General features: G+C 38.8%; 1 protein-coding gene across 1 annotated transcript; it reads left to right on the top strand.

Moving 5' to 3' along the window:
* Positions 1–2,776: 2,776 nt before the first annotated feature.
* Pp2d1 (protein phosphatase 2C like domain containing 1) lies at positions 2,777–25,712 on the top strand. Its single transcript, XM_047531461.1, has 3 exons — positions 2,777–2,805; positions 6,745–7,808; positions 24,756–25,712. Exons 1-3 carry the CDS (start codon positions 2,777–2,779, stop codon positions 25,544–25,546), a joined length of 1,884 nt encoding a protein of 627 aa, XP_047387417.1. The 3' UTR covers positions 25,547–25,712.
* The last annotated feature ends 29 nt before the right edge of the window (positions 25,713–25,741 follow it).

The following is a 25,741-nucleotide window of genomic DNA, read 5'->3' on the forward strand; positions in this document are numbered from 1 at the left end:
GTAACTTACTGGGATTGGCAATGGATGACTGAAGGGCCCAGGACTTCTACACCTGATGACCATCACTCATCAGGAGCCTGGGTGACCCTTACGGTGGCAGGCAGGCAGCTCCCCTTCCTTATAGATGCTAGAGCCACCTTTTCAGTGCTGCGATGGTTTTGAGGACCCATTTCACCTGCCAAATCCTCTATTGTTGGGGGAGAGGGAAAACCATACCACCCCCTGCAAACCCCTCCAATAAGTTGCCATATGAGACAAATCTGCTTTGCTCATTCCTTTTTGATTATCCCTATGTGTCCCATTTCCCTCCTGGGAAGGGACATCCTAACCACCTCTATTTCTTTCTTGTGATTAAATTAGCTTGTATTACAGGACCATCAGAACCTCATAAAGGATGAATTAGAGACTAGCTACAAGTGTACTTCCCAGGGAAACTATCTAGTCCCAAACCCTCACCTACTGCAATGACATCTCCTTACCCTGAATCAATTCTATGCCCATGACCAGCAGGAAGCACTCATTGAAGATGGATCTTTGCCTGTATCTTTTTATAAAAACAAAAATGGGGGAATGAAGGGAACAAGGCTGCAGCCATTTCTCCCCTGATTCTGCTCCCCTACCACCATTTTACAATCTAGATTGTTAACTTCCTCATCAGTCATTGATCCAATTAGCCTGTGGTCTTCCACTACTTAAAGGTAGTTCCCCTTCCATTTACTCTTTCTTTTGCCCTTAAGTGCAGACACTCTGTTCATCTGCTTATTAAAATCTCTTGTGTGAGTTTCCGCATCCGGAGTGGTTTTCTGGGTGCATTCAGTGGGAAAACTGGGCAATTGAATATCTGGAAAGAAGAGTTGGAGGATCAGAAAAGTCCCTAACTGGTCAGGCTGAGAAGCCAGAGGTGTCTAGTTTCTGCTAGGACCAGGAAGGAGAGGAGGAATGGTGACGTCTAGAGGAAATGTTTGCCTCTGTGGGTCCACAGGCAGTTGCTGGATGATAGGCCTGGGCTGCTGTTGATCAGCAACATCTGCATTTAGGAGGGAAAACCAGAGGCAGAGTAATGGGGCGCAGAGGACAAGCTGAAACCTGCTAGACACTTACCTATGAGTAAACTCATGGGACAATGACAGCATTCAGATATGATGTCTCCAAAATCTGATATGGATTCTTTCTTTGGTCAACTCTAACCTGGAACCACACAGGAAAGAAGGATTCTGGGAAACAGTTTCCAGCCTAACAGAGGTGATGATAGAAGATTCTGGAGGAAGTGGTAGCAAGTTTCTTTTATTTCTTTTTTTGGTACCAGGGATTGAACCCAGTGGTGCTTAACCACTGAGCCACATCCCCAGTCCATTTCTAAAAAAATTTTATTTTGAGACAGGGTCTCACTATGTTGTTTAGAGTCTCACTAAGTTGCCGAGGCTGGCTTTGAGTCAGTGATTCTTTTGCCTCAGCCTCCCAAGCTGCTGAGATCACAGGTGTGAGTCACCAACCCAGCATATTTTTTTTTTTTTTAATCGTACTGGGAACTGAACTCAGGAGTGCTTTACTACTGATCTATATCCCCAGGCCTTTTTTCCTTATTATTTATTTTGAGACAGGGTCTTATAAGTTGTTAAGGCTGGCCTCAAACTTGTGACCCTCCTGTCTTAGCCTCCTGAGCCCATTTTGAACATGTTGAGTTTTGACTGTGATGCATCCTGTTGGAATCATCCAGTAGACAGTTGGGCTCTCTGAACTTCAGTGTGCAAGCCAGCTGCTCTGGGACTCGTGCCATTCTCTGTGAGAGAGTGGCGTGCCGCTGTGCATCAAAGACCAGAAAGCTAAAAAGTAAAAGCCAGGAGTGAAGAGAGGGTTGAGAATCAAAAAGATAGATTAGGGGTGTAGCTCAGAAGTAGAGCCCTCGCCTAGCATGTGTGAGGTCCTGGGTTCCACCCCCATGACAGTAAAAACAAAACAAAACAAAAAGGTAGTCCAAACAAGACCTATTAGTCTCATTTGGCAACTTGGGACAGCAGGATGGAGTGGGCAAGCTCTAGTGGGCAGGTAGAAGAGGGCATCCTGGAGAGATGATCTTGGGTACCAGACCACTGGGTGGGAGGGCAGCTGGTCTGTACAATAAGGATAACTTACTTTTTGAAAAAAGTAAACTAGAATCATTATTTTTGAACTGTCACAAATTATCAGAAATAAAAATAAGGTTGCTTGAAGTCACTCCTCTATTTTTATCTTATTATACAGGCATAAAATAGCACAATATATATTTGGTACTAGTGATTGAACCCAGGGATGTTTTATCACTGAGTTACATTCCCAGTCCTTCTCATTTTTTTATTTTGAAACAGTCTTGCTAAGTTGCTGAGGCTAGCCTAAAAATTGTGGTCCTCCTGCCTCAGCCTCCCAAGTTGCTGGGATTACAGTGTGCATCACTGTGCCTGGCATAAGACAGTATATTTAAGGAATGATCCTTCCTTTAGAAATTCTGAAGGCCAAGTTTGTAAGAATAATTTGTGATTTATTGTTTCACAGTCCTTCTGAATCATAAAGTGAGTTGTGACTGGGGTTCCAGTGATGTAGTAAACATTCCACACAGGGAGCTCCAACATCAATTCAGGAGAGCCTCCTCCATGGACAGCACCATCATCTCCACTGCCTGTACCTCTATTTCCAGTACCACCATCACTATTCAAGTTGAAGAAACAGAGGTTCCACGAAGTGGGGAAAAGTGAGGGCAAAGAAAGAACAATTCCAATTCCATTGGCACAAAGAAATAAAAATGGAAGTGGAAATTGATAGTGCATTAAGGTAATTAACTTTTTTTTTTGAATAACAAATGTAGTTAATAATTACATGTACAGTATTTTTTTCCTTTTTTTCCTTTCTTTTTTTTTTTTTTTTTTGTAACAAGGATCGAGCCCAGGGGCACTTAACCACTGAGTCACATCCCCAGCCCTTTTTATATTTTATTTTGAGACAGGTCTTGTTAAATTGCCGAGACTGGCCTCAAACTTGTAATCCTCCTGCCTCAGTCTCTTGAGTTGTTGGGATTATAGGTATGTGTCATCTCACCCAGTTCCACTCTATACTCTTAATCAGTCATCTTTATTTTATTTTATTTTATTTGTACTGGGGATTTAACGGAGAGTTATTTTGTTACTGAGCTATATCACCAGCCCTTTTAAAGACAGGGTCTCACTATGTTGCTTAGGGCTCAGTAAGTTGCTGAGGGTAACCCCAAACTTGGGACCCTCGTATTTCAGCCTCCCAGTTGCTAGGATTACAGGTATGCACCACTGCACCTGCCTATTTTAATTTTTAATTTACCAGCTATATTTATAGTTAATTTATTACAGATTATATATCCCTAAATCCAAAATTCTGAAATACTCCAAAATCCAAAACTCTCTGAGTACCACAATGATGACACAAGTGGAAAATTCAACACCATGAAACTGTTTCATGCACAAAATTATTGTGTATAAAATTACCTTTGGGCTATGTGTATAAGGTGTAAATGAAACAACAAATGATTTTTTGGTTTAGATTTGGGTTTCATCTCAAATATCTCCTTATGTACAGGAAAATATACCAAAACTGAAAAAATTCAAAACCCAGAACCACCTCTGGTCTCAAGCATCTCAGATAAGGGCCACTCAACCGGCATCGAGAATATCTGAATGATGGAACAGACATGGAATGACGAATTAGGTTCAAAGAACGGCTTCATGTTTGTGAGGGCTGTGTCACAGCTGTGGCCTCCATATATAAAAAGGAAGTTCTGATATCAAAGTGATTACCAAGTAAATCAGAGTATTATGGTGCTTTATGCATTGTCCCAAATGTCATCAAAACTTGTAAAAATGTCATCCTTTACATGAATTGCCAAGAAGTAGCAATTACAAATCTGATATACATTTTGGTCATAAAAGCTTCAAAGAGGGCTGGGGTTGTGGCTCCGTGGCAGAGTGCTTGCCTAGCATGTGTGAGCCACTGGGTTCCATCCTCAGCACCACATATGAATAAATAAGGGGCCATTGGCAACTAAAAAATATTTTTAAAAATTCAAAAAAAAAAAAAAAAAAGCTTAAAAGAAAGTGATTGAACTGTTTCTTCTCCCTACTCCTCTGTGCTCCTGTCCATTTTTCTTCTGGGTCCTCTTTTTCTTTTTGTCGGCTAACTGGTAATTCCTTTAGATTTGCCTTGAACCCCTTACTGATATTGCTTTCTTTTTTTTCCTTTTTGGTACTGGGGATTGAACTGAAGGTGGGCTTCACCACTGAGTTATATTCCCAGCCTTTTTTATTTTGAGACAGGGTCTCCCAAATTGCTGAGACTGACCTTGAATTTGCTATCCTCCTGCCTCGGTCTGCTGAGCTGCTGGAATAATGGGTGAGTGCCACAAACAGCCAGAGGCCCTTACTAATATCTCCTTTTTTGAAAAGTCCTAAGTGCACCCTCAGTTTTCCTTATGTTTACAATCAGATCTAGATTTGTAGGCCATCTTATTTCTTCAGCTAATTTTGGGAAAGCAAAACAAAATACTCTCTAATACTAATGCAGTCTCTAATCTAGCTGATTGCAGTTTAACAAATATGACTACCTTTAACACTTGGAAATTGAAATTGAGCATATGCACAAAATGACTGGGTGTATACTTTTTTCTTTTTTCAGTGCCAAAGATTGAACCCAGGGTTGCTTAACCATTGAGCTATATCCCAAGCCCATTTTATTTTTTATTTTGAGACAGAGTTTCAATAAAATTATTTTGGGTCTCACTAAGTTGCTCAGAGTCTTGCTAAATTGCTGAGGCTGGCTTTGAATTTATGATCCTCCTGCCTCAGTCTCCAGAGCCACTGGGATTACAGGCATGTGCCATTGCACCCAGCTTAACTGGATTTTTCTAGGTTAGTTTCTCAGGGTTTATAATGCTCTTCTCAGGTAGAAGAGGGGCTAGGTTCATGGTTGGGAGCAAGGATGGGGCTCTGACCTCCACTCCACATGACCTGTTTAAACCCCTTATTAATGACCTGCATGAGCACGTGGATGACACTGTGATCTTTTCCCCTCTTTGTCTCAAAGCAAGGATGAAAGCCTTATTCATTTGGAAATCTTAGCACCTTCCATAGTAGCTGATCATTTATAAATATTGAAGAAGTAATTGGATGCTAATCAAAGTTGTTGATGGGACTGAAGTATGGATGACATTAACTAGGTATGATGGTGCACACCTGTAATCCCAGCAGCTCATGCAAATTCAAAGCCAGCCTCAGTAACTTAGTCTCAAAATAAGAAATAAAATGGACTGGGGGTGTGACTTGGTGGTTAAGTGTCCCTGGTTTTAATTCCTAGTATCAAAATAAATAAATAATAGTAAGTAAATAAGGATGTCATTGATTGAAAAATTTATATGATATGAACTTTAAAACTACAATAGCCAGGTGTGGTGGCATTCACCTATAATCCTAGCAACTGGGGAGGTTAAGGTAGGAGGACTACTGGTTCAAAGCCAGCCTCAGGGTGGGAATGCAAATTGGTGCAACCATTATGGAAAGCAGTGTGGAAATTCCTAAGAAAACTTGGAATGGAACCACTATTTGACCCAGTTATCCCACTCCTCAACTTAGATCCAAAGGACTTAAAATCAGCATACTACAGAGATACAGCCACATCAATAGCAGCTCAATTCACAAAAGCTAAACTATGGAACCAACCTAGATGCCCTTCAACAGATGAATGGATAAAGAAAATGTGTGAAAATATATATATGATAGAATATTACTCAGCTTTAAAGAAAAATGAAATTCTGGCATTTGCTGGTAAATGGACAGCATTAGAATATCATGCTAAGTGAAATAACTAACCCAAAAAATACCAAATGTCAAATGTTTTCTCTGATATGCAGAAGCTAATTCATAATAGGGGGATGGGGGATAGGGAAGAATAGTTACTTTATATTAGGTAGAGGGGAGTGAAGGGAGGGGAAGAGGCATGGGGGAAGGAATGACAGTAGGGTGAAACAGTCATTATTACCTCATGTATCTGTATGACTGCACGACTGATATGATCCTGCAACATATATGATCAGAAAAATGAGAGATTGCACTCGAGTTATGTACGATCTATCAAAATGTATAAATGCATTCTACTGCCATGTACAACTAATTAGAACAAATAAAAGCAAGAAAGCAAGAGCGTCTACTCTCCGTCTATACAGAGTATATGATCTAGCTCCACCTCCTTTCTTTTTTAGTTGGAGAGGTACTTTACCCCTGAACTATATACCCAGACCTTTTAAAAAAATTTTTTTTTTGAGACAAATTCTCACTAATTTGCTGAGGGTCTCACTCCTTTGCTGAGGCTGGTCTCGAACTTATGATCTTCTGGCCTCAGTTTTCCAAATCACCTGTTTTCTTTCTTGTCCTCAACCCATACTTCTTCATTGTAGTTTTTAAAAAATTCCGTTTTTACTATCATTCCTTTTATCAGTCTGCTTGGTTTTGGTGTAGGCTTTTTAGTACTCAGGGTAGAACCCTGGAACTCACGTTCTTTTTTTTTTCTTCCTTCTCTTCTTTTTTTTTTTTGCAACCGAATCTTACTACATTGTCCAGGCTGACCTTCAACTTGCCATCCTTCTGCCTCAGCCTCCCCAGTAGCTGGGATTATGGGCATGCACTGCCATGACTGACTTGAAGAGAATTTTATTGTATTTTTCTAGATTATAAATATTTTTCTTCTTGTTTGCAGAGTGTTTTGGAAATCAAAAAAATGGAATGAGAAAAAATCAACATTTGACTCGGATGAAAATGTTTCAGTTCTACCCAGAAGAAGGCATGTTAGGAAGGTCAAAGTTTTGAAACGTAGAAAAGATAGCGAAGAGTATCAGGAAGACAAGCAAAGGGTCACATTCCCCTGTTCCTTATGCAAGCAGGAAATTGACATGACTGGTATTTTCTTCCATAAGAAGCATCATGAAGCTCTGGCTACACTGGGTTTCCAGTGGATGGGTGGGAGGAAACTCCCATCTCCAGTCCTTGAGGCTCAGAGACAATTTATAATTTCCCAACTATTGTCGACTTTAGAGTTCAATGAAAAAATCCTACAGAACACTAATAATGCTTTTGAGCTACTTGGGAAAAAACAAATCCCGTCATACTATAAGATTTTTGATAACATTGATGGGAGTTCCGTATCTTCTCAACAGATATCTCATCTATTAATTAAAGGAGTAGCCATCTGTGGAGATGGCAATGCTGCATGGAAAGTGGACATGAATGACAGATTCACCATAATGAATCATTTTGGCAAAAAGCCCAATGTGTGTTTCTTTGGTTTGTTTGACGGACATCATGGTGCCTCAGCCGCAGACTTGGCATCAGTGGAACTCCCAATTTTACTTCTCCATCAGCTTTCCAGATTTGATCCTTTCTACCAAATGACGACTGAACAGCAACGAGTAATAAATTCCTTCCACACTGTGTTTAGAGAAGAGTACACAGCAATAGAAGACTTCTTCTCCTCCACACGCAAAAGGCCGAGAGCACAGAAGTACGAGTACGAGGACATACACAAAGCATTTGCAAAAGCATTTTGGAGAATGGATAGGCTTTTACGTCTTGGAAGGAATGAAGTTTCCAGGGTTCGATGGAGTGGCTGTTCTGCAGTTACTTGTATTTTGGAAGGCAGCATTAAAAATCCCTATGCTGATAAGAATTGGAAAGAAACCAATAACTATGATGGATTGCCAAAAAGCATCCCTTCCCAGATGATGCCACAAATAATTTCAGGAGTATTACACATTGCAAATGCTGGTATGTATGTGTTATAGCAATAGATAAAACCTTAACATTTTTGATTCCTGGCAGTAAAACCCTTCATGCTTCCAGAATTATTTAATAGTCTAGTGATTTATTAATGCCTAGAAATTATACAGATCATTTTCAGAAACAATAACCAAGCTAGGTGTGGTGGTACAGGTCTGTAATCCTAGTGGCTTGGGAGGCCAAGGCAGGAGGATCGCAAGTTTGAGGTCGGCCTCAGCAAATTAGCGAGGCCATAAGCAACCTCATGACTCTCTGTCTCAAAATTTAAAAAAATATAAAAATAAAAAGTGCTGGACTGGGGCTAGAGCTCAATTGGTAGAATGCTTGCCTGACAAACAGAGATCCTGGGTTTAATCCCCAGCACTGCAAAAATAAAATAAAATATAAAATAAAATAAAATATAAAATAGTGCTAGGGATATACTCAGTGGTAGAACACCCCTGGTCAATCCCCAGTTTCCAAAAAAAAAAAAAAAAAAAAAAAGCCAGTTTAAATGCGGATTGCAGGTACAAAAACAATTTTAAATATTTTTCGAAGAGACACAAATAAAATGTGACAAAAAGATTAAGTTTCCCAAATGAAGTAGCTATAGAGTTGTTGGTAAAGAGGGAAAGAAAATATACTACTGTAATTAGTCAGCTTTTTGTCACTGTGTTCGAAATACCTGACAAGAAGAACTTACAAGAGGAAAAATTTATTTTGGGCTTGTGGTTTCAGAGGTTCAGTCCAGGGTCAGCCCAAGGTGAGGCAGATCATCATGGTGGAAGGGCACAGCAGAGGAAAGCTGCTCAGCATGTAGCAGCAGGGAAGCAGAGAGCGAGCGCAAGAGGAAGGGGTCAGACACCAACAGAGTCCCCCAAGACCATGCCCCCAGTGACCCTCCTCCTCCTAGCCATGCCCCACCTGCCTACAGTGAGTCCATTCAAAATATTAATCTATCCACAGATGAGGTCAGAGCCCTCATAAACCAGTCATTTCACTTTTAAATATTGTTGCATTGCCTAACACAGGAGCCTTTGGGGGAACATTCCAGATCCAAACCATAACAAGTACATAATGCTTAGATGCAAACAAAACAAAAAACACTTGGCACATTTACTTTGCTCATAACAATAGCAAATTGTTTGATTATTCTTGGTTTAGCTGTTCAAATAGGTCAGTTATTTTGATGACTAATACATTCATAATAGATCATCCTCATGCTCACGGGCCAGGGAGCATCAGTTTTAACTCAAAGGATAACAGTTTGTGCTGCAATTTTACGTGTGTGTATTCTCTTCTCCACAAATTTGACTTTCTTTTTTTTGGTACTAGGGATTGAACTCAGGGGTGCTTTACTACTGAGCTACATTTTCAAACCTTTTATTATTTTTTTATTTTGAGACAGGTTCTCCCTAAGTTGCTGAAGTTCTCAATAAGTTGCTGAGGCTGGCCTTGAACTTGTGATGCTCCTTCCTTAGCCTCCCAAGTCACTGGGATTATAGGTGTGCTGCCTCCATGTCCAGTTTGTTTCTTTTATATTTATTTTAGGAAGCAATTCTTCTGACCTTCAAAGTATATTTTATGTTTATTTATTTATTCATATATTTTTCGACCAGGGATTGAACCCAGGGGAGTTTAGCCACTTTTTATTTTGAGACTGGGGGCGGGGGGTCTCAATAAGTTAGGCCAACCTTGAATTTGTGATCCTCCTGCTTCAGTATTCTAATTATTGCTGAGATCATGAGTGTGTGCCACTGTGCCCTGCTGACCCAAAGTTACTTAAAGTCAGTTTAGGAGTTTTCCAAAATGGAAAATCCAGAGGTAAAGGGTCTTAGAAAAATTAACCTGAGTTCCATGAGTTGCTTAGGTAGTATTCCATGGCCCTTTCCACAGAAAAAATGATTATTTGTGATAATCTCTGCTTGCTGAATACTGATTAGAGATTAGTTTTTTTTCTCATTTAGTCTTATAAGAGTACTAATATCTAATTATATCTAAGTGTTCTTAACTGAGTATTTCAGATGAGAAGTGGAAAATTCAGAAGGTGAGATGATTCGTTCCAGGTTTCAGAGGTAATGAGGATTAGCCCTGGAAATCCTCCCATGATTTCATGCTTCCTCTCGAGGGGTTTGCTTCAGAGACCAGGAGGCTGGGCTTGGGTGCGTGGTTTGTGGCCCACGTGGAATTCCAAGGGCCATATAGTTACAAAATCCATTACAAGGCAAAGGCCCCTGAGAGTTAGCTGTTTCTGATCCCTTCCACTTGTGTCCCAAAGGCAGAGGACTCCAGATTAATGGATATCAAGAAACCAAGCGCAATGCCACCTGCCCCAGGGTGGTTGCCATTTCTGTCTTTACCTAGAGATTCCAAACAACTTCAGAGCAGGCTTACTTCAAGGGTTGGTGCTTTTCAGATTTCAGGTCGACCTAGGAACTGACCCCATAGTTTTGGAATTTTGACATCTTTTAGAAAGTATCATTTGACACAGGAGTCTTATAAATTAAATGAGAAATGATGAGATAGTCAATATTCAATAAATAGACACAACTATAAATGTCTTGTACACCATGATTCATTATTTCTAGACTCTTTGCTGTTTGGTAAGTTCTAATCTCTAGGTCAAACATTTCTTGCATTTTAATTTTCAAGTCTATATAATTGTGTTTAACTATTTCATGTATACAACCTGCTTTTTTTGGTGGGGTGGGGGTACTAGGGATTGAACCCAGGGGTGCTCTACCACTAAGCTACATCCCCAGTCCATTTTATTTTTCACTTTGAGAAAGTATCTCACTAAATTGCCAAATCTGGTCTTGAACTTGTGATTACAGGTGTATGCCAACCATGTCTGCTTTTATTTTCACAGAAATTTAGTTTTTTCTTTGGGGCAGGGGCTGGGGTGGGTACCGATTGAACTTGGGGGCACTCGACCACTGAACCACATCCCCAGCCCTTTTTTGTATTTTATTTAGAGACAGGGTTTCACTGAGTTGCTTAGTGCTTCACCATTGTTGAGGCTGGCTTTGAACTTTCGATCCTCCTGCCTCAGCCTCCCAAGCTGATGGGATTATAGTGGTGTGCCACAGCACCTGGTCAGAAATTTAGTTTTTAAAATGACTGAACAGTATCTAAAATGCTTTCTTACAGGAGCATTTTTGTGGCAAAAATCATGACTGAATTGCAGAATGCATTTTTTTTTTTTTAACATTACGTTTTTGTCTTAAAATGTAGGCTGCTGAGCACGGTGGTGTATGCCTGTAATCTCAGTGACGTGGGAGGCTGAGGCAAGAGGATCACAAAGTTGAGGCCAGCCCCAGAAATGTATTTTATTGAAGTCCTAAGCAACTTTTTCATTTTTGCAGTGCTGGGGATTGAACCCTAAGCCTTGCACATGCTAAGCAAATGTTCTACTTCTGAGCTATAACACCAATCAAGAACTAGACTTCTCTCTTTTTTTTTTTTTTTTTTTTTTTTAATATTTTCTGATATTGGGGATTGGACCCGGAGGGACTTAACCACTGAACCATTGAGTAACATGTCCAGGCATTTAAAAATTTTTTTACTTTGAGACAGGTCTCGCTAATTTGCCAAGATTGTCCTCAAACTTGGCAATCCTTCTTCTTCAGCCACCTGAAGTGCACATGCTGGGATCATATGCACTACCATATCCAGGTACATTTTGTATTTTATAAAATAATTAGCCAGATGCAGTGTCACACACCTGTAATCCCAGTGACTCATGAGGCTGAGGCAAGGAGCATTACAAATTTGAGCCCAGTCTCAGCAATACAGGGACAACCTGTGTCAAAAAACAAAACAAAGCATAAAAACCCAAACCAAAAATGAGCAGGAGTTGTAACTCAGTTGTATAGCATACCTGGGTTCAATAGTGCAAAACAAACAAAAGAGAAATAGGTATAATTAGAGCAAAGGAATTTTCTTGTTTGAAATTCATAAAATATAAAATTTCTAAAAAATTAGGTTTGTGTATAGTTCTGGAATTTAAAAACTGTATTTACCTTATAACAAAACATGAGCTGATGAAACCATTGAATAAATGTTGAATTTGTACATGTGTAAAAAGTTAACTTCTGAACTTTCCTTCCTTCCTTTCTTTTTTGGTACCAGGGATTGAACTCAGGGGCATTCAACCACTGAGCCACATCCACAGTCATATTTTGTATTTTATTTAGAGACAGGGTCTCACTGAGTTGCTTAGTATCTTGCCATTGCCGAGGCTGGCTTTGGGAATTTTGATCCTCCTGCCTCAGCCTCCTGAGCTGCTGGGATTACAGGTGTGCACCACTGAGCCCGGCCAAACTAGCATTCTTAATTTTTGTTATCACATCTCATTTTTATTGCATTTATAATTTCTCTTCATGCTTTTTGTTTTCTTTTAATCCATACAGGATTAAAACAGAACATACATAATTAAATGTATATATGTATATATATACATATATATGTCACCAATTAAACTTTTTCCCTAGCATCAAAAACTCCACAAATTTTACATACTCCCACCACCATCCCCAGTACTGGGGATTGAACCCAGTGTTTCACACATGCTAGGCAAGTGTTCTACCATTGAACTACATCCCCAGTCCTTTTAAGTTTTATTTGGACTTATCCAGGGTCTGGATAAATTGCCCAGGCTGGCCTCAAATTTCAGATGTTCCTGTCTCAGACTCTCCAGTAGCTGGGATTACAGTTGCCTATCACCCTGATTCTAGATATCTTATTGGGTATGAGGTGACATCTCATTGTAATTTTGAATTTCATTTCCCTGATAACTAATGATGTTGGGTATCTTTTCAAGATACTTATTAGCCATTTGAATATCCACAAAAATGCTATTCAAATTTTTTTTGGTGCTACTGGAGGTTAAACGCTCAGGACACTCTATCAGAGCTACATCCCCAGCCCTTTTTTTTTTAAATTTTTTATTTTGAGATAGGATCTCTCTAAATTGCTGAGGCTGGCCTTGAACTTGGGACCTTCCTGATTCAGCCTCCTGAGTAGCTGGGATTACAGGTATGGGTCAACACTCCTGAATCTTTCTTCTTGTCTTCCTAGAATAAGTCCTGCTTGTTCATTTTATACACACACACACACACACACACACACACACACACACACATATATATATATATATATATATAATTTTTTTTTAAATAAAAAGGAGAAAGAGGTTTATTGCTTTGCTAGCAAAGGAGAAACACAGGGGACTCCTGTCCCAGAGGCTGTGCTTCTGCCCATCAGCAGGAACGGGACTTTTAAAGAGGTGATTCAAAGGCTGCATTCCAGGTGTTTTCTGTCTGGAATTGTAATCACTTGTTAATTTGGGAGACGGTCATATCTGAGATCCGCTGGTACCATCCCCAAAGTCTGGATTACTTTGTTCCCATGGTGGGTGTGTACACTGTCTAGGATGTGGAAGAAAGTTAATCCTGTTTCCCTGAGATTAGGGAGGAGGAGAGATTAGGGAGGAGCAGGAAGAGAGGAAGAGAAAGAAACCTGTCCATTTTTAAAGTAAGTTGCAGTGGCAGCGCAGCAAGGGCTATATTCAAAGCATAAAGTGGACCACTGTTACATTTCCCCACTGTCCATTTCTATATTCCATTTCTATGGAAAAATGGGCGACGACCTCTCCAAACTGCTTCCTTCTGAAAGGGGACAAAGTTGGAGGAAGTAACCCAAAGTGCTTGTTCTCTGTCAGGTTGGGGCATGGACAGTGAAGGGCATTCAGCTTCAGAGCAGTCCAAAGGTCCATGGTGGCAGGTAACTGGACAAGGCATACGTAGGGCAGGGATCATGCAAATGGCCAAAGCTGTTTTGACTTTCCTGAGTTCAGTTTCCTTTTTCCCATAGAGGACCATGATGGAGCAACCTGTACTGTTCAGGGAGAGAAGGCGGGAGTTCCCTGAAGCAAAAGGAGCCTCAGCAGCTGCTGGGATGATCCCTTAGTCCCTCCCTTTACTCACAGAACAGCTCCTTTGGTTCCACCCTAGGCAAACTCACCTGTCTCCAAACTCTCCTGCAGTTGGCTCTCAAGTTCACCAGCACCATGAATCCTCAACATGGAAGTGAGGTTCCTTGGAGAGTCAGGCCTGCCCGGGAAAGCTAGAGCAGTGGCTGCTCTCGGGTCCCATCTGGGGTGCCAAATTTGTTGCTGAAATATCGGTCCTTGTCCCCGATGCCAATCCAATAATGAGGACACGGTTTTGAGAAAAAGGAGAATGGTGGTTTATTGCTTTGCTAGCCAAGGAGAAACGGGACTCCTCTCCCAGAGGCTGTGATTCTCTCATGGTGTATAATTTTTTTTTTACATATTGTTAGATTGGTTTGCTAAAGTACTTTGTGAAGGAGTTTTGCATCTATGTCCCTGTTAGGATTTCATCCATCTATCTGTCTAGATCTAGATATCTAAATCTATCCATCTATCTATCTATCTATCTATATATATGTAGATAGATAGATAGATGGATAGATATAGATATAGATAGACAGACAGATATAGATATATAGATATAGTTAGATAGAGCCGTAGATATTTTCCAGTTCTGGGGATTAAACCCAGGTCATAGTACATGCTAGGCAAGTGCTCTGCCACTGAGCTAAACCCCCAGCCCCTTTATCTCTTCAATGATATTCTCTCTTTGGTGCATTATCATGCTTTCCTTTTGTAGCCATACTTTCCTTTAACTCTTTAAATATATATATATCTGATAAAAGTCCAATGCTGGGCTTCCATTCTTTATTTTTTTAGTTGTTCACGGACCTTTATTTTATTATTTACATGTGGTGCTGAGAATCGAACCCAGTGTCTCACACATACTAGGCAAACGCTCTACTGTTGAGCCATGACCCCAACCCAAGGACTTCCATTCTTAGTAACTCATTCCCCACCCCCACACCCCAATTGAACTAGCTTTGTTTCTTTGTCTCACAATTTTTTTTGTTTGTTTAAAATCAGATATTTTAAGTAACAGATTTTCCTCCCCTCCTAGGGTTTGTTGCTGCTGCTGTTCTTGACTTTCCTGAACTGTCAAATCTCCATGCCTATGTGTAGCCATAATGGCTGTGCTTGGTCAGCTTAGCAGTCAGCTAACAATTAGGCCAAGGTTCCCTTCAATCCTCCCTTGAACCAATAAATCTTGCAGTCGTTGTTGGGATTGAGAGGGTCTGTGTTTTGTTGAGTCTGTCTTTAATAAAATGGCAGGCAGTTTAAGACTCTATATTAGCTTCCACTTCCTCTTTGGGTAGAGCCTCCGGTCAGTCACCATGAGGATTCAGTTTCTGTGCATGTGTAAAGGCTGCATATGTGCATGTTCTGTTTTCTCAGAAATGCATGAGCTTTATAAAACCATATCTATGGATACCTCATTCCTGGTTTGTGGTACTGGGGCTTGAACTCAGGGATGCTGTACCACTCAGCCACATCCCCAGCTCTTTTTGGTTTTTTGAGAAAGAGCCTCGCAAAATCATTGAGAGTCTTGCTCAGTTGCTGAGGCTGATCCTGAATTTGTGATCCTCCTGCCTCAGACTTCTGAGTAACTGAGATTACAGGGGTGCACCATGAGCCCAGTGGCTCTGGGGATTTTTGAAGCTAGTCTCCTGTGAGGCCTAAATGCTTTTCAGGCAGCTGTGATTTTAAATAATTGCTGCTGTTTGTTTTTGACAAATACCTTGGGAACGGAGTTGTTTGCACAGAGTAAATGCTGAGTCAGGTCAAATAATGACAAGATCTCGGAATGGAGTTTTTTGCAGAGTTACAAGTCAGTTCAAGTAGTGACAATTCTCTGGGGATTTTTGTTTTAAAGGGAGGTCCAAAGCTATTCTGTCTTCTGCAGAGACAGCTAGGTTGTTCAGTGTCACAGTTACCATCCTTATGAGACTGCTGCTTTTTAATGCCACCGCAGAGGCGAGAAGCCGTTTGAAGCAGGTCAAGTTAAAGGCCAAAACCCCGCTGTTCTCACCAGTTGTAGTTGTTTTTCTTGGATAATATATCTCAGATTTTTGCAAGATGTTGGTTGATTTCTAGAAAGTCGATTTCAACAATTTTTCCAGTGTTCTTTCTCATTGTTTTTACAGAAAAGATTTTTAGGTGTTTACCCTGCCTGATCCACTACATTTTGTTTGTTTACAATACTTTTTTTGTGGTGCTGGAGATTGAACCCAGGGCCTTGTGCATGCAAGGCATGCACTTTACCGACTGAGCTATATCCCCAGCCGGCTACTATTTTTTTTTTTTTTTTTAAATGTGTGTTCTTTTTGCCTTTCTTCATGAATGCATTCTTGACTCATCATATACCAGTGCTGATCACTTTTTAATTTTTAAAATTTTTACAGTACTGGGGATTGAACCCAGGGGCTCTTTCCCATTGAAATACATCCCCAGTCCTTTTATTTATTTATTTATTTATTTATTTGAGACAGGGTCTTGCTAAATTGCCCAGACTGGCCTAAAACTTGGAATCCTTCTGCTTCAGCCTGGAAAGTTCCTGGAATTACAGGTGTGCACCACTGTGCTGGCTAATGACCACTTTTATTTCAAGCACTACAGGTACCCTGGAACACTTCAGTTCTGTTCACTCCCTCCTTACCCGTATTCTGTTGCAAATTTTAATTTCATAAGAAAATCCTTAAAATGTGCTGGAGATAGGGCTGGGGATATAGCTCGTTGGTAGAGTGCTTGCCTCATAAGCACAAGGCCCTGGGTTCAAATCTCTAGCACTGCAAAAAAAAAAAAAAAAAAAAAAAAAAGTGCTGGAGATAAAGCTCAGTGGTAAGAGTGCTTGCCTAGCATGTGCAAGGCTCTAGATTTGATCTGATGCCGAGCACCAGAAAAAAACCAAAAACAAAAACACAAGAGGTTATTATTGGCTTATACATTTTTATTTAACTTTTTTCAATTTTTACTATTGTCCACATCCTTTCTTCTTTCATCTGTGATGTTTTCTCTTCTGCCTGAAGTATATCCACTAAAATTTCTATTAGTGAGGGTTCACTGGTGGCAAATATAGACTTTGTGTTATATTGTTTCTTTTTCTTGAAAGATTTTTAAAAATTTTGTGCTGGGGATTGAACCCAGGGCCTTGTGCATGTGAGGCAAGCACTCTACCAATTGAAAGATATTTTGTTGAATAAAAAATTCTAGTTTGGGCCAGACATGGTGGTGCATGCCTTGTAATCCCAGTGGCTTGGGAGGCTGATACAGGAGGATCACAGGTTCAAAACCAACCTCAGCAATTTAGCAAGGTCCTGAGCAACTTAACGAGACCCTGTCTTTAAATAAAAAATAAAAAGAGCTAGGGATGTAGGGATGTGGCTCTGTGGTCAAATACCTTGGTTCAATCCCGGGTAACAAAAAAAAAAAAAAAAAAAAAAAATTCTAGTTTGGCAGGTTTTCTCTTAGCATTTCAAAGATATTCCCCCCTCTTCTGCTTTCTATTGTTCCTGATAAAAAAGGCAGATGTATCAAAGGTAGTCAGTTTTTTCCCCTGCTTTTAATATATTTTGGTCTTTGAAGGGGCATAATTTCACCATGATTATCTATAAAGTAGGTTTTTTAAAAATTGTAAATTTGGGATATTTTGACTTCTTGACTTTGTGAATTGATATCTAACACTATCTTTTACAAATTTTGCCCCTGTTCCATTTTTTCCACTCTGGTGTTTGGTTTCTTTTTGGTGCTGGGGAGTGAACCCAGGATCTTGTGCATACAAGGCAAGCACTGTACCAACTGAGCTATATCCCCAGATCATATTCTTTCCATTCTGAAGCTGTAATTAAGCTTATATTAGACTTTCTCTATCACTAATGTCATTTAACTTACTGAGCTCAACTTATTTTTCCATGTTTTTGTATGGTAATTTTAATAATTTCTTTACATCTCTTCCAGTTCACTAATTCTCTATTTATAAATTCAAGCACTTCCATTTTCCTAATATTTTAGGTTTTTTTTTTTGTTTCTAGTTTTTCTTTTCTTAAATAACTTTGGCTATTCTTATGATTTCTTGTTTCCTCCATATCTATATATTTTTTATTCTTCTTTCTGAGATGGCATCTCTAAGTTGCCTAGTCCTGAGCTCAAGTGATCCTCCTATAGACTCCCAAGTAGCTGAGACTACAGGTATGCCCCACCATGCCCAGTCTTCGCTGCTCCCTGTGTGTGTGTGTGTGTGTGTACTCTTTTTTGGTAACAGGGATTGAACCCCGGGGTGCTTACCACTGAGCAACATCCCCAGTCCCCTTATAAAAATTTTTTTTTTTTTTTTTTTTTTTTTAGTTGTGATGGACACAGTACCTTTATGTTATTTATTTTTATGTGGTGCTGAGGATTGAACCCAGTGCCTCATACATGCTAGGCAAGCTGCTCTACACTGAGCCACAACCCTACCCCCCAAGTCCCTTTTTAAAAAATATTTTAAAGACAGGGTCTCCCTAAGTTGCTTAGGGTCTCACCAAATTGCTGAGCCTGGCTTTGAACTCGACATTCTCCTTTCTCAGTCTCCTAAATTGGTGGAATTACAGGTGTGAGGCACTGCACCTGGCAGCTTCCATATATTTTTAAACTGGTCTTATTTTTAAATATATTACACATTCACTTAATATTTTTGTGTCTGCTAATTCTAATGTTCAGTATCTTTCTATCTGTTTCTGCTATGTGATTTCTGCTAGCTTTCTGTCCTGGTGTTTGATTTCACTTTTTTCTTCTTCTTCTTGTTTGGTACGGTGGATTTAACCAGGAACCCAGGGTCTCTCATTAAGTTGCTGAGGTTGGCTGTGAACCTGGTATCCTCCTGCCTCAGCCTTCCCAACCACTGGGATTACAGGTGTGCACCACCATGCCTGGCCGGCTCATTCTTTTTTTTTCCTAAAAATTAATTTAATTATATCATAGTCATAGAATATACATGATTTAAAATTTTAATTTATTGACTTATTTTATGACTCAGAATACAGTCTATCTTGTTTAAATGTTCTGTGTGTACCTATTATTGTTTTATACACATCAATGAGGCCAAGTCATTGGTATTATTTTTCAAGTCCTCAGTGTTCTTTACTGATCTTATTTTATGTTGTTGACTTCTTAGTCATCAGTTATTAAGAGAGTTTGAAACTGACTATATTTGTTATTTCCTCTTGAATTCCCATGAGATTTTGCTTTCAGAATTTTGAAGAAATAATTAGATATATGCTTAAGAATGCTAATGTTTGCTTGTTCAATTGATCTCTTATGATATATTCTTCATCGATTTTTCTTGTCTGAGGTCTACTTGTTCAACATCAGCGTAATCACTCCAGCTCTTTATTTCTATCATGTCTTTTTCCTTTCCTTTCCTTTTTTTTTTTGTGGTGCTGGGGATTGAACCCAGGGCCTTAGGCAAGCACACTACCAACTGAGCTATCTCCCCAGCCCTCCATTCCTTTACTTTTAACATATTTTTGTCTTCATACTGAAAAGAATTTATTGTGTTGAGGATGTGGGCAGTAGCAGCATGCTTGCTTTGCATGCACAGGCGCTGAGTTCAAACCCCAGCACAATAAAATAATAATAATAATAATAATATAAAATTAAGCTGGACATGGTGGCATATGCCTGTAATTCCAGTGACTTGGGAATCTGAAGCAGGAGGATTGCAAATTTGAGGCCAGCCTTAGCAACTCAGTGAAGCACTAAGCAACTTGGTGAGACCCTATTTCCAAATAGAATATAAGAAGAGGAGGATATGTAGCTCAGTGGTAAAGTACTTCTGGGTTCAATCCCCAGGACCAAAAATAAGAAGTAAAAAAATAAAAGTAAAAAGGGCTGGGGGTATAGATCAGTGTTAGCACACCCCTGGGTTCAATCAATCCCTAGGACTGGGGGGAAGAAAAAGCAGTATATATTTGGGTCTTGCTTTTTTAGCAATTCTGTCTCTGCCTCTTTTTTTTTTTTTTTCCCCTAATTATTATTATTTTATTTGCTCTCTTTGGCTTTTTATTGGGTGTTTATTCTATTTACATGCAATATGATTGGTGGTATGGTAAAATACGTTCCATCTAGTCTTTAATACTTTTTTTTTTCCTTTTCCTTTTTTTTGCAATACTGGGGATGGAATTCAGGGCTCTGCATGTACTAGGCACACACTCTTTTCATCTTGTTTTTGAGACAGTTTCCTTAAATTGGCCAGGCTGGTTTCTATCTTGCAATGCTCTGTCTTAGACTTACAAGTAGCTGAGATTACAGGCATGTGCCTCAGCACCTGGCTTACTGGCTTCTTCTAAAATTAACTTATGATTTTATTAAATCTCCTTTGATGAATTATTAGCTGTTTTTTTTTTTTTTTTTTTTTTTTTTTTTGGTACTGGGGTATACTACACATCCCAGTCCTTCTGTCTATCCATCCATCCATCCTTACACTGGGGATCGGACACAGGGGCACTTTAACACTGAGCTATATTCCCAGTCTATTTTGGTTTTTCTTTTGAGACAGGGTCTCACTAAGTTGGCAGATCTGGTCTTGAACTTGCAATCCTGCCTCTGCCTCCACAGTGGATAGGATTACAGGTGTGTGCCACCATATCTGCCTTGATTTTCTATTTTGAGACAGGGTCTCACTAAGTTACTGGGATTACAGGCATGCACCACTACATCCAGCCAGCTATAACTGTTACTTAATAGTTTGTTTTATATCATACTTTATTATTTTTTAACTTTTTTTTTTTAGTTGTAGATGGACAATTACCTTTATTTTTATGTGGTGCTGAGGCTCAAATCCAGTGCCTTACATGGGTTAGGCGAGTGCTCTACCACTGAGTTATAATCCTATCTCTTATATTATACATCTTTAATTTCTCCAGTCTACATTTAAGTGGTATAATACTTGGCATATAGAATAAAATCCTTACTATAGTACACTTTCATTTATTCCCAACTAGACTTATTGATTATACATGTAGTATAATCACTCTCTCACTTTTTCTATTAAACACTTTAATTACCTTTTACATAATTTCAATTAAAATGATATATGTATAGATGTAATATGGGCCTTGTGATGAATTCTTAACACTAGACTTTATTTGTACCTCTGCTTTTTAAAAGAAATGTTCATTTGGTATAGAATTCCATGTTGACAGATTTTTTTCCTTTTAGTATGTTAAAAATCTTATTTCACTGCCTTCTCGCTTGTATTGCTGTCACCACTTTCTCTGTTCCTCTATACATAATATGGTTTCCCCCTTGTGGCTAGTTTAAAGATTGTTTTTTGCTTTTAAGCAATTCATGATGTATGCCAATTACTTTCTCACCTCTCTCCTTTCCCTAAAGCACTCAAATTTATGTGCTTGAGGCTACTTGAAATTGTCCCTGGATCATTAATGCTCTTTGATTTTGAAACATTTTCTATGCTTCGTTTTGTAGTTTCTATTGCTATGTTTTCAATTTCACTAACCTTTTCTTCAATAGGGTCTAATCTGCCATTAATCACATCTAGTGTGCTTTTCATTGTAGAGCTCACCCTGGAGTACACTAGACTGTTTCCCTCACAAAGTTGGAGATAACCCAGTAATTTTAGAAAATATTTACATTATTGCCTTCTGCCTAAGAAACACTCTGAAACCAGGCATTATGGCACATATCTATAATCCCACTGAGACAGAGGCAGGAGGATTAAGTCTGGGAGCAACCTGGGCAAGTTAGCATGACCGTTTCAAAATAAAAAGGGCTGAGGATATAGCTTAGTGAAAGAGCACCTCTGGGTTCAATCCCCAGTACTACCCACCCACCCCCCTACCCCCCCTAAAAAAAGCATTTACTATAGTTACCATAAAGATACTTGAGCATCATCACAAAGCAGCTCTTTTTAACCCCAAGATTATTGTCCCTAAACATTCTGCTCTCCCAGTTACTGTTATATTTTTGTTCTGGAAACATTTTCTCAAAAGCTAGAAACTTTACAATAGGAATTTTAACCCTTATGCTCAGATTAAAATATTTGTGTAATGGTTGAGTGAGGTGGCTCAAGCCTATAATCCCAAACTACTTGGGAGAATGTGGTAGGAGTTCAAGGCCAGCCTGAGCAATTTAGTGAGACCTTATCTCAAAGTAAAGAGGGCTGGGGATGTAATTCAGTGATAAGAGTACTTGCCTACTATGTGAGGTTCTGGGTTCAATCCCTAGGGTTTTCCCCTCCACAAAAAAACAGAACAATTTGTGTAACAGTTTTCATCACACAGTTCATCACTTGGCTAGGCATTCTTGTTTTCCCTACACAGATGGTACAGGAAACTTTTTTTTTTTTTTTGGTACCAGGGATTGAACCCACAGGTAGGTGCTTTACCACTGAGCCACATCCTCAGCCTTTTTTGGTTTTTCTTTTTGAGACGTAATTGGCATGCACCACTGGGAGGACAGACTGTGCAAACTCTCAGTAGAGACAAAATTAAAACCCAAATAGCTGTTTATCAGTTGGGGGTAGTGGCAGCAAGATCACCAAACTTGAGACCAGCCTTGGCAATTTAGTAAGACCCTCTCCTAAAATAAAAAATAAAAGAGCTGAGGATGTGGCTTCCATGGTTGTGTCCCTGGGTTCAATCAAGTTATTGACCATTCTACCATTTTAAGTTCATATTTGTACTAAAGTTGTGTTTTTTGTTTTTGTGGTGCTGGGGACTGAACCCAGGGGTGCTCTACCACTGAGATACATACCCAGTCCTTTTTATTTTGAGACAGGGTCTTGCTAAATTCCTAGGCTGGCCTTAAACTTGCAATCCTCCTGCCTCAGCCTCCTAGGAGCTGGCATTATAGGCATCTGCCACTGCACCTGGCTGTACTAAATTCCTTTCAAGTCAAATTGGCAGGGAAGTGTGCCTTTTCTTTTTGTTGAGTGAACTTTGGCTTGCCACATGCTAGTGAACATTTAGGAAGTCAACGGTCTTGACTATTCTGAACCAAATTCTGTTGGATTTTTCATAGCACTATTCATATGTACACACAAAATTTTTTCTAATGTCAAAGAGGTACTGAACCTTGCATCCAAATGTTGTTTAATCAATTGGCAGGTTAAGTACCATTTCCATGCTGCTTTGCCGATTAACACTAATAATTTACAACTCACTAAAAATCAAGAATTATTTTACCAATTTACCTTGTGTAACACATAACTAGAATGATCATCATTAAAACATTATTGGTTATTAACAAACATTAATAACCAAAGTATACATAAATGAAGTCTAATTTCAGAACTACCATTTACATAGCTCTCAGGTTCCCAAAATACCTTTTATATTAATTTATTTTTATTTTCTTGGTACCAGGGATTGAACCCAGGGGTGCTAAACCACTGAGCCACATCCCAAGCCCTTTTTTATATTTTAGAAACAGGGTCTGAGTTGCTTATGGCCTGGTGCTAAGTTGCTGAGGCTGTCTTGAAACTCACAATCCTACCTCAGCCTCCCAAGCTGCTGGGATTACAGGTGTGCATGCATGGCTATATCACCTTTTGGTCCCAATTCACATAGACGTCAACAATTCATATTATGTAAATGAGCCAATGTTATTAGCATATACCCAACGCTAATATTTCCTCAAGTTAGGCTTTCTGTCTCATCACTTACATGAACCACAGCCTTCTTTTCTTCCCAGCACTGATGGCCTCACACACTGAGGCAAAGTACTTTAACCACTGAACTACATTCCCAGGTCTTCTAAGCCTAAATTCCTTTATCTAAATAAAATGGATGGCTTAAGTCAGTCTCAGTGGTATACTTCTTTTATTCCAGCTGCATGGGAGGCTGAAGCAGGAGGATTGAAAATCCAAGGCCAACCTGGGCAACTAAGTGAGTTCCTGCTTCAAAATAAAATTTAAAAGGGCTTATGATGTTACTCAGTGGTAGAGCACTTGCGGAGCATGAGTGAGGCCCTGGGTTCAATCTCAAGCATTGCAAAAAAGAATGCTTAGAAATGAATCCCTGTAAGTAATAAAATTCTGATCCTAAGTGCAGCAGAATAAAGTCAGAACATTCTATCTAAAGTAAATTTGGCATACTAATCTAGGAATTTACTTCTAAGGATACAATATTTAAACGTGACTACTAACCCCATCTCGGAACAATTTTTTATAAATCATAAATGACTGTACCAAGAACATAATTATGTTCCTAAAAACTCTGAGGAAATATTTTTCCTAGGAAACAATAAAACCCTGTGACTTTTAAACAAACTATAGTTTTAGTAATACTATCATCCTTTAATCTGTTCAGAGCATGTTTAGACTTTAAGACTAATGAAACACACATCATGAATTCAAGTAAGAACAAATTACTATAAACTCTTTTAACATTTCAGTTCTCAAAGGAGGGGTTTAAATGTTGTGGCTGCCTATTTTCCACTTATATACATACACTTATACACAATATATACATAAATATATATTTTTTTCCACACATTGAAGGAACCTAATAAGAATCAAATTAACAGTGGTTATGAAAAGTTAGAATGCTTCTGTACCTAAGTACATTCAGATTTTAACTTCAACCAATTACACAACTGTCAGACTCTGCTTTAAAAAAAAAAATCAAAGGTGTTTTTAACTGAAAAAGCATTTATTTAAACATTTAAAAAAATAAGATCCTGCTGCATGGAATATATGTTGATTATAAAAAAGTTCAACTCAACTCCAAAATAAACATTCTGAAGCTGTTTCATAAAACTTTGATTTAGGAGTTATTTTTAATTACCTGTGGTTTTAGTTATTTTAATACCAAACCCAGTATTTTAAACAGTAAAATTGGTTTCTCAGTTTGAAATCTAAGTTGTCATAAATCATTCAGTATACATATTTAAAAATGTTTACATGGCCTGCTTTCTGTTTAGTACTAAAATCACAGAATTAGTAATTGATACAACTAGTTATTAAATCTCTAGGACAAAATTTTTCATATTTTTTAATCATCTTTTAGGTAATGTACAAGCTGTCTTATGCAGAAATGGAAAAGGTTTTTGCTTAACCAAAGAACATACTACACGAAACATCAAAGAAAGAAGAAGAGTACTTCAAAATGGAGCAGTGATCAGTTCAAATGAACCGTATGGGCTCCTAGAAGGGCAAATAAAAACCACAAGAGGACTAGGATTTCATGGAAGTCTCAAACTGAAAAAATTCATTATCCCAGCACCTCAAACTATTTCTATTCCTATGGATGACTTATGTCAATTCCTTATCTTAGCAACTAATGGACTCTGGGAAGTTTTGGATAAAAAGGAAGTCACTGCAATGGTAATAACACTGTTTCACACGTATAAAGAAACATATGCCTCTATCACACAATTAGAAGCTCTATCATCTATAGGTCCTTTGTCTCTTTCAAAAAGTGGCAGAAGTAATACTGAATTTGAGGGTAATATCCATGTATTGTTTCAGCGTGAATCTGAATCTAAAGAATGTGTGTCAACCACAAATTCCCAAAACTTGTCTGATTTAAAATATTCTGAATATAGTATTGATGATCCTAAAAATGTAGAAATACCTTCGCCAGCAACGACTAGCAATGAGAGAGAAACTCAAGGACTAACCAGTGTAGATGATGTGCAAACGAGTGGAAAAGAATCACGCATTAAAAATTTCTATGAAGGTGCAGCTGAGTATATTAGCCAAAAACTTGTAAATGCCGCTTTAGAGGCTGGGTCCAGAGACAACATTACAGTTATGGTAATATTTCTCAGTGGAAGTGAATATCAGTTGCTGCCATAAAAAATAAAGTTCTAATTATCCAGATCACCAAAATATAATGCCACAAAGCAATTTGTTTATGAAGCAGATGTTATGATGATACATCAATATAATGTAAATAATTTTAAGAAAGTAGTAAAGAAAATATAAAAGCAGATTTTAGGTTATATAATATCATTTACATATGTTCACCACTTTATGCCAAAAAAGAGAAAA

Source organism: Sciurus carolinensis, chromosome 17 (genome assembly GCF_902686445.1).
Source record: "Sciurus carolinensis chromosome 17, mSciCar1.2, whole genome shotgun sequence".
Lineage (NCBI taxonomy): Eukaryota > Metazoa > Chordata > Mammalia > Rodentia > Sciuridae > Sciurus > Sciurus carolinensis.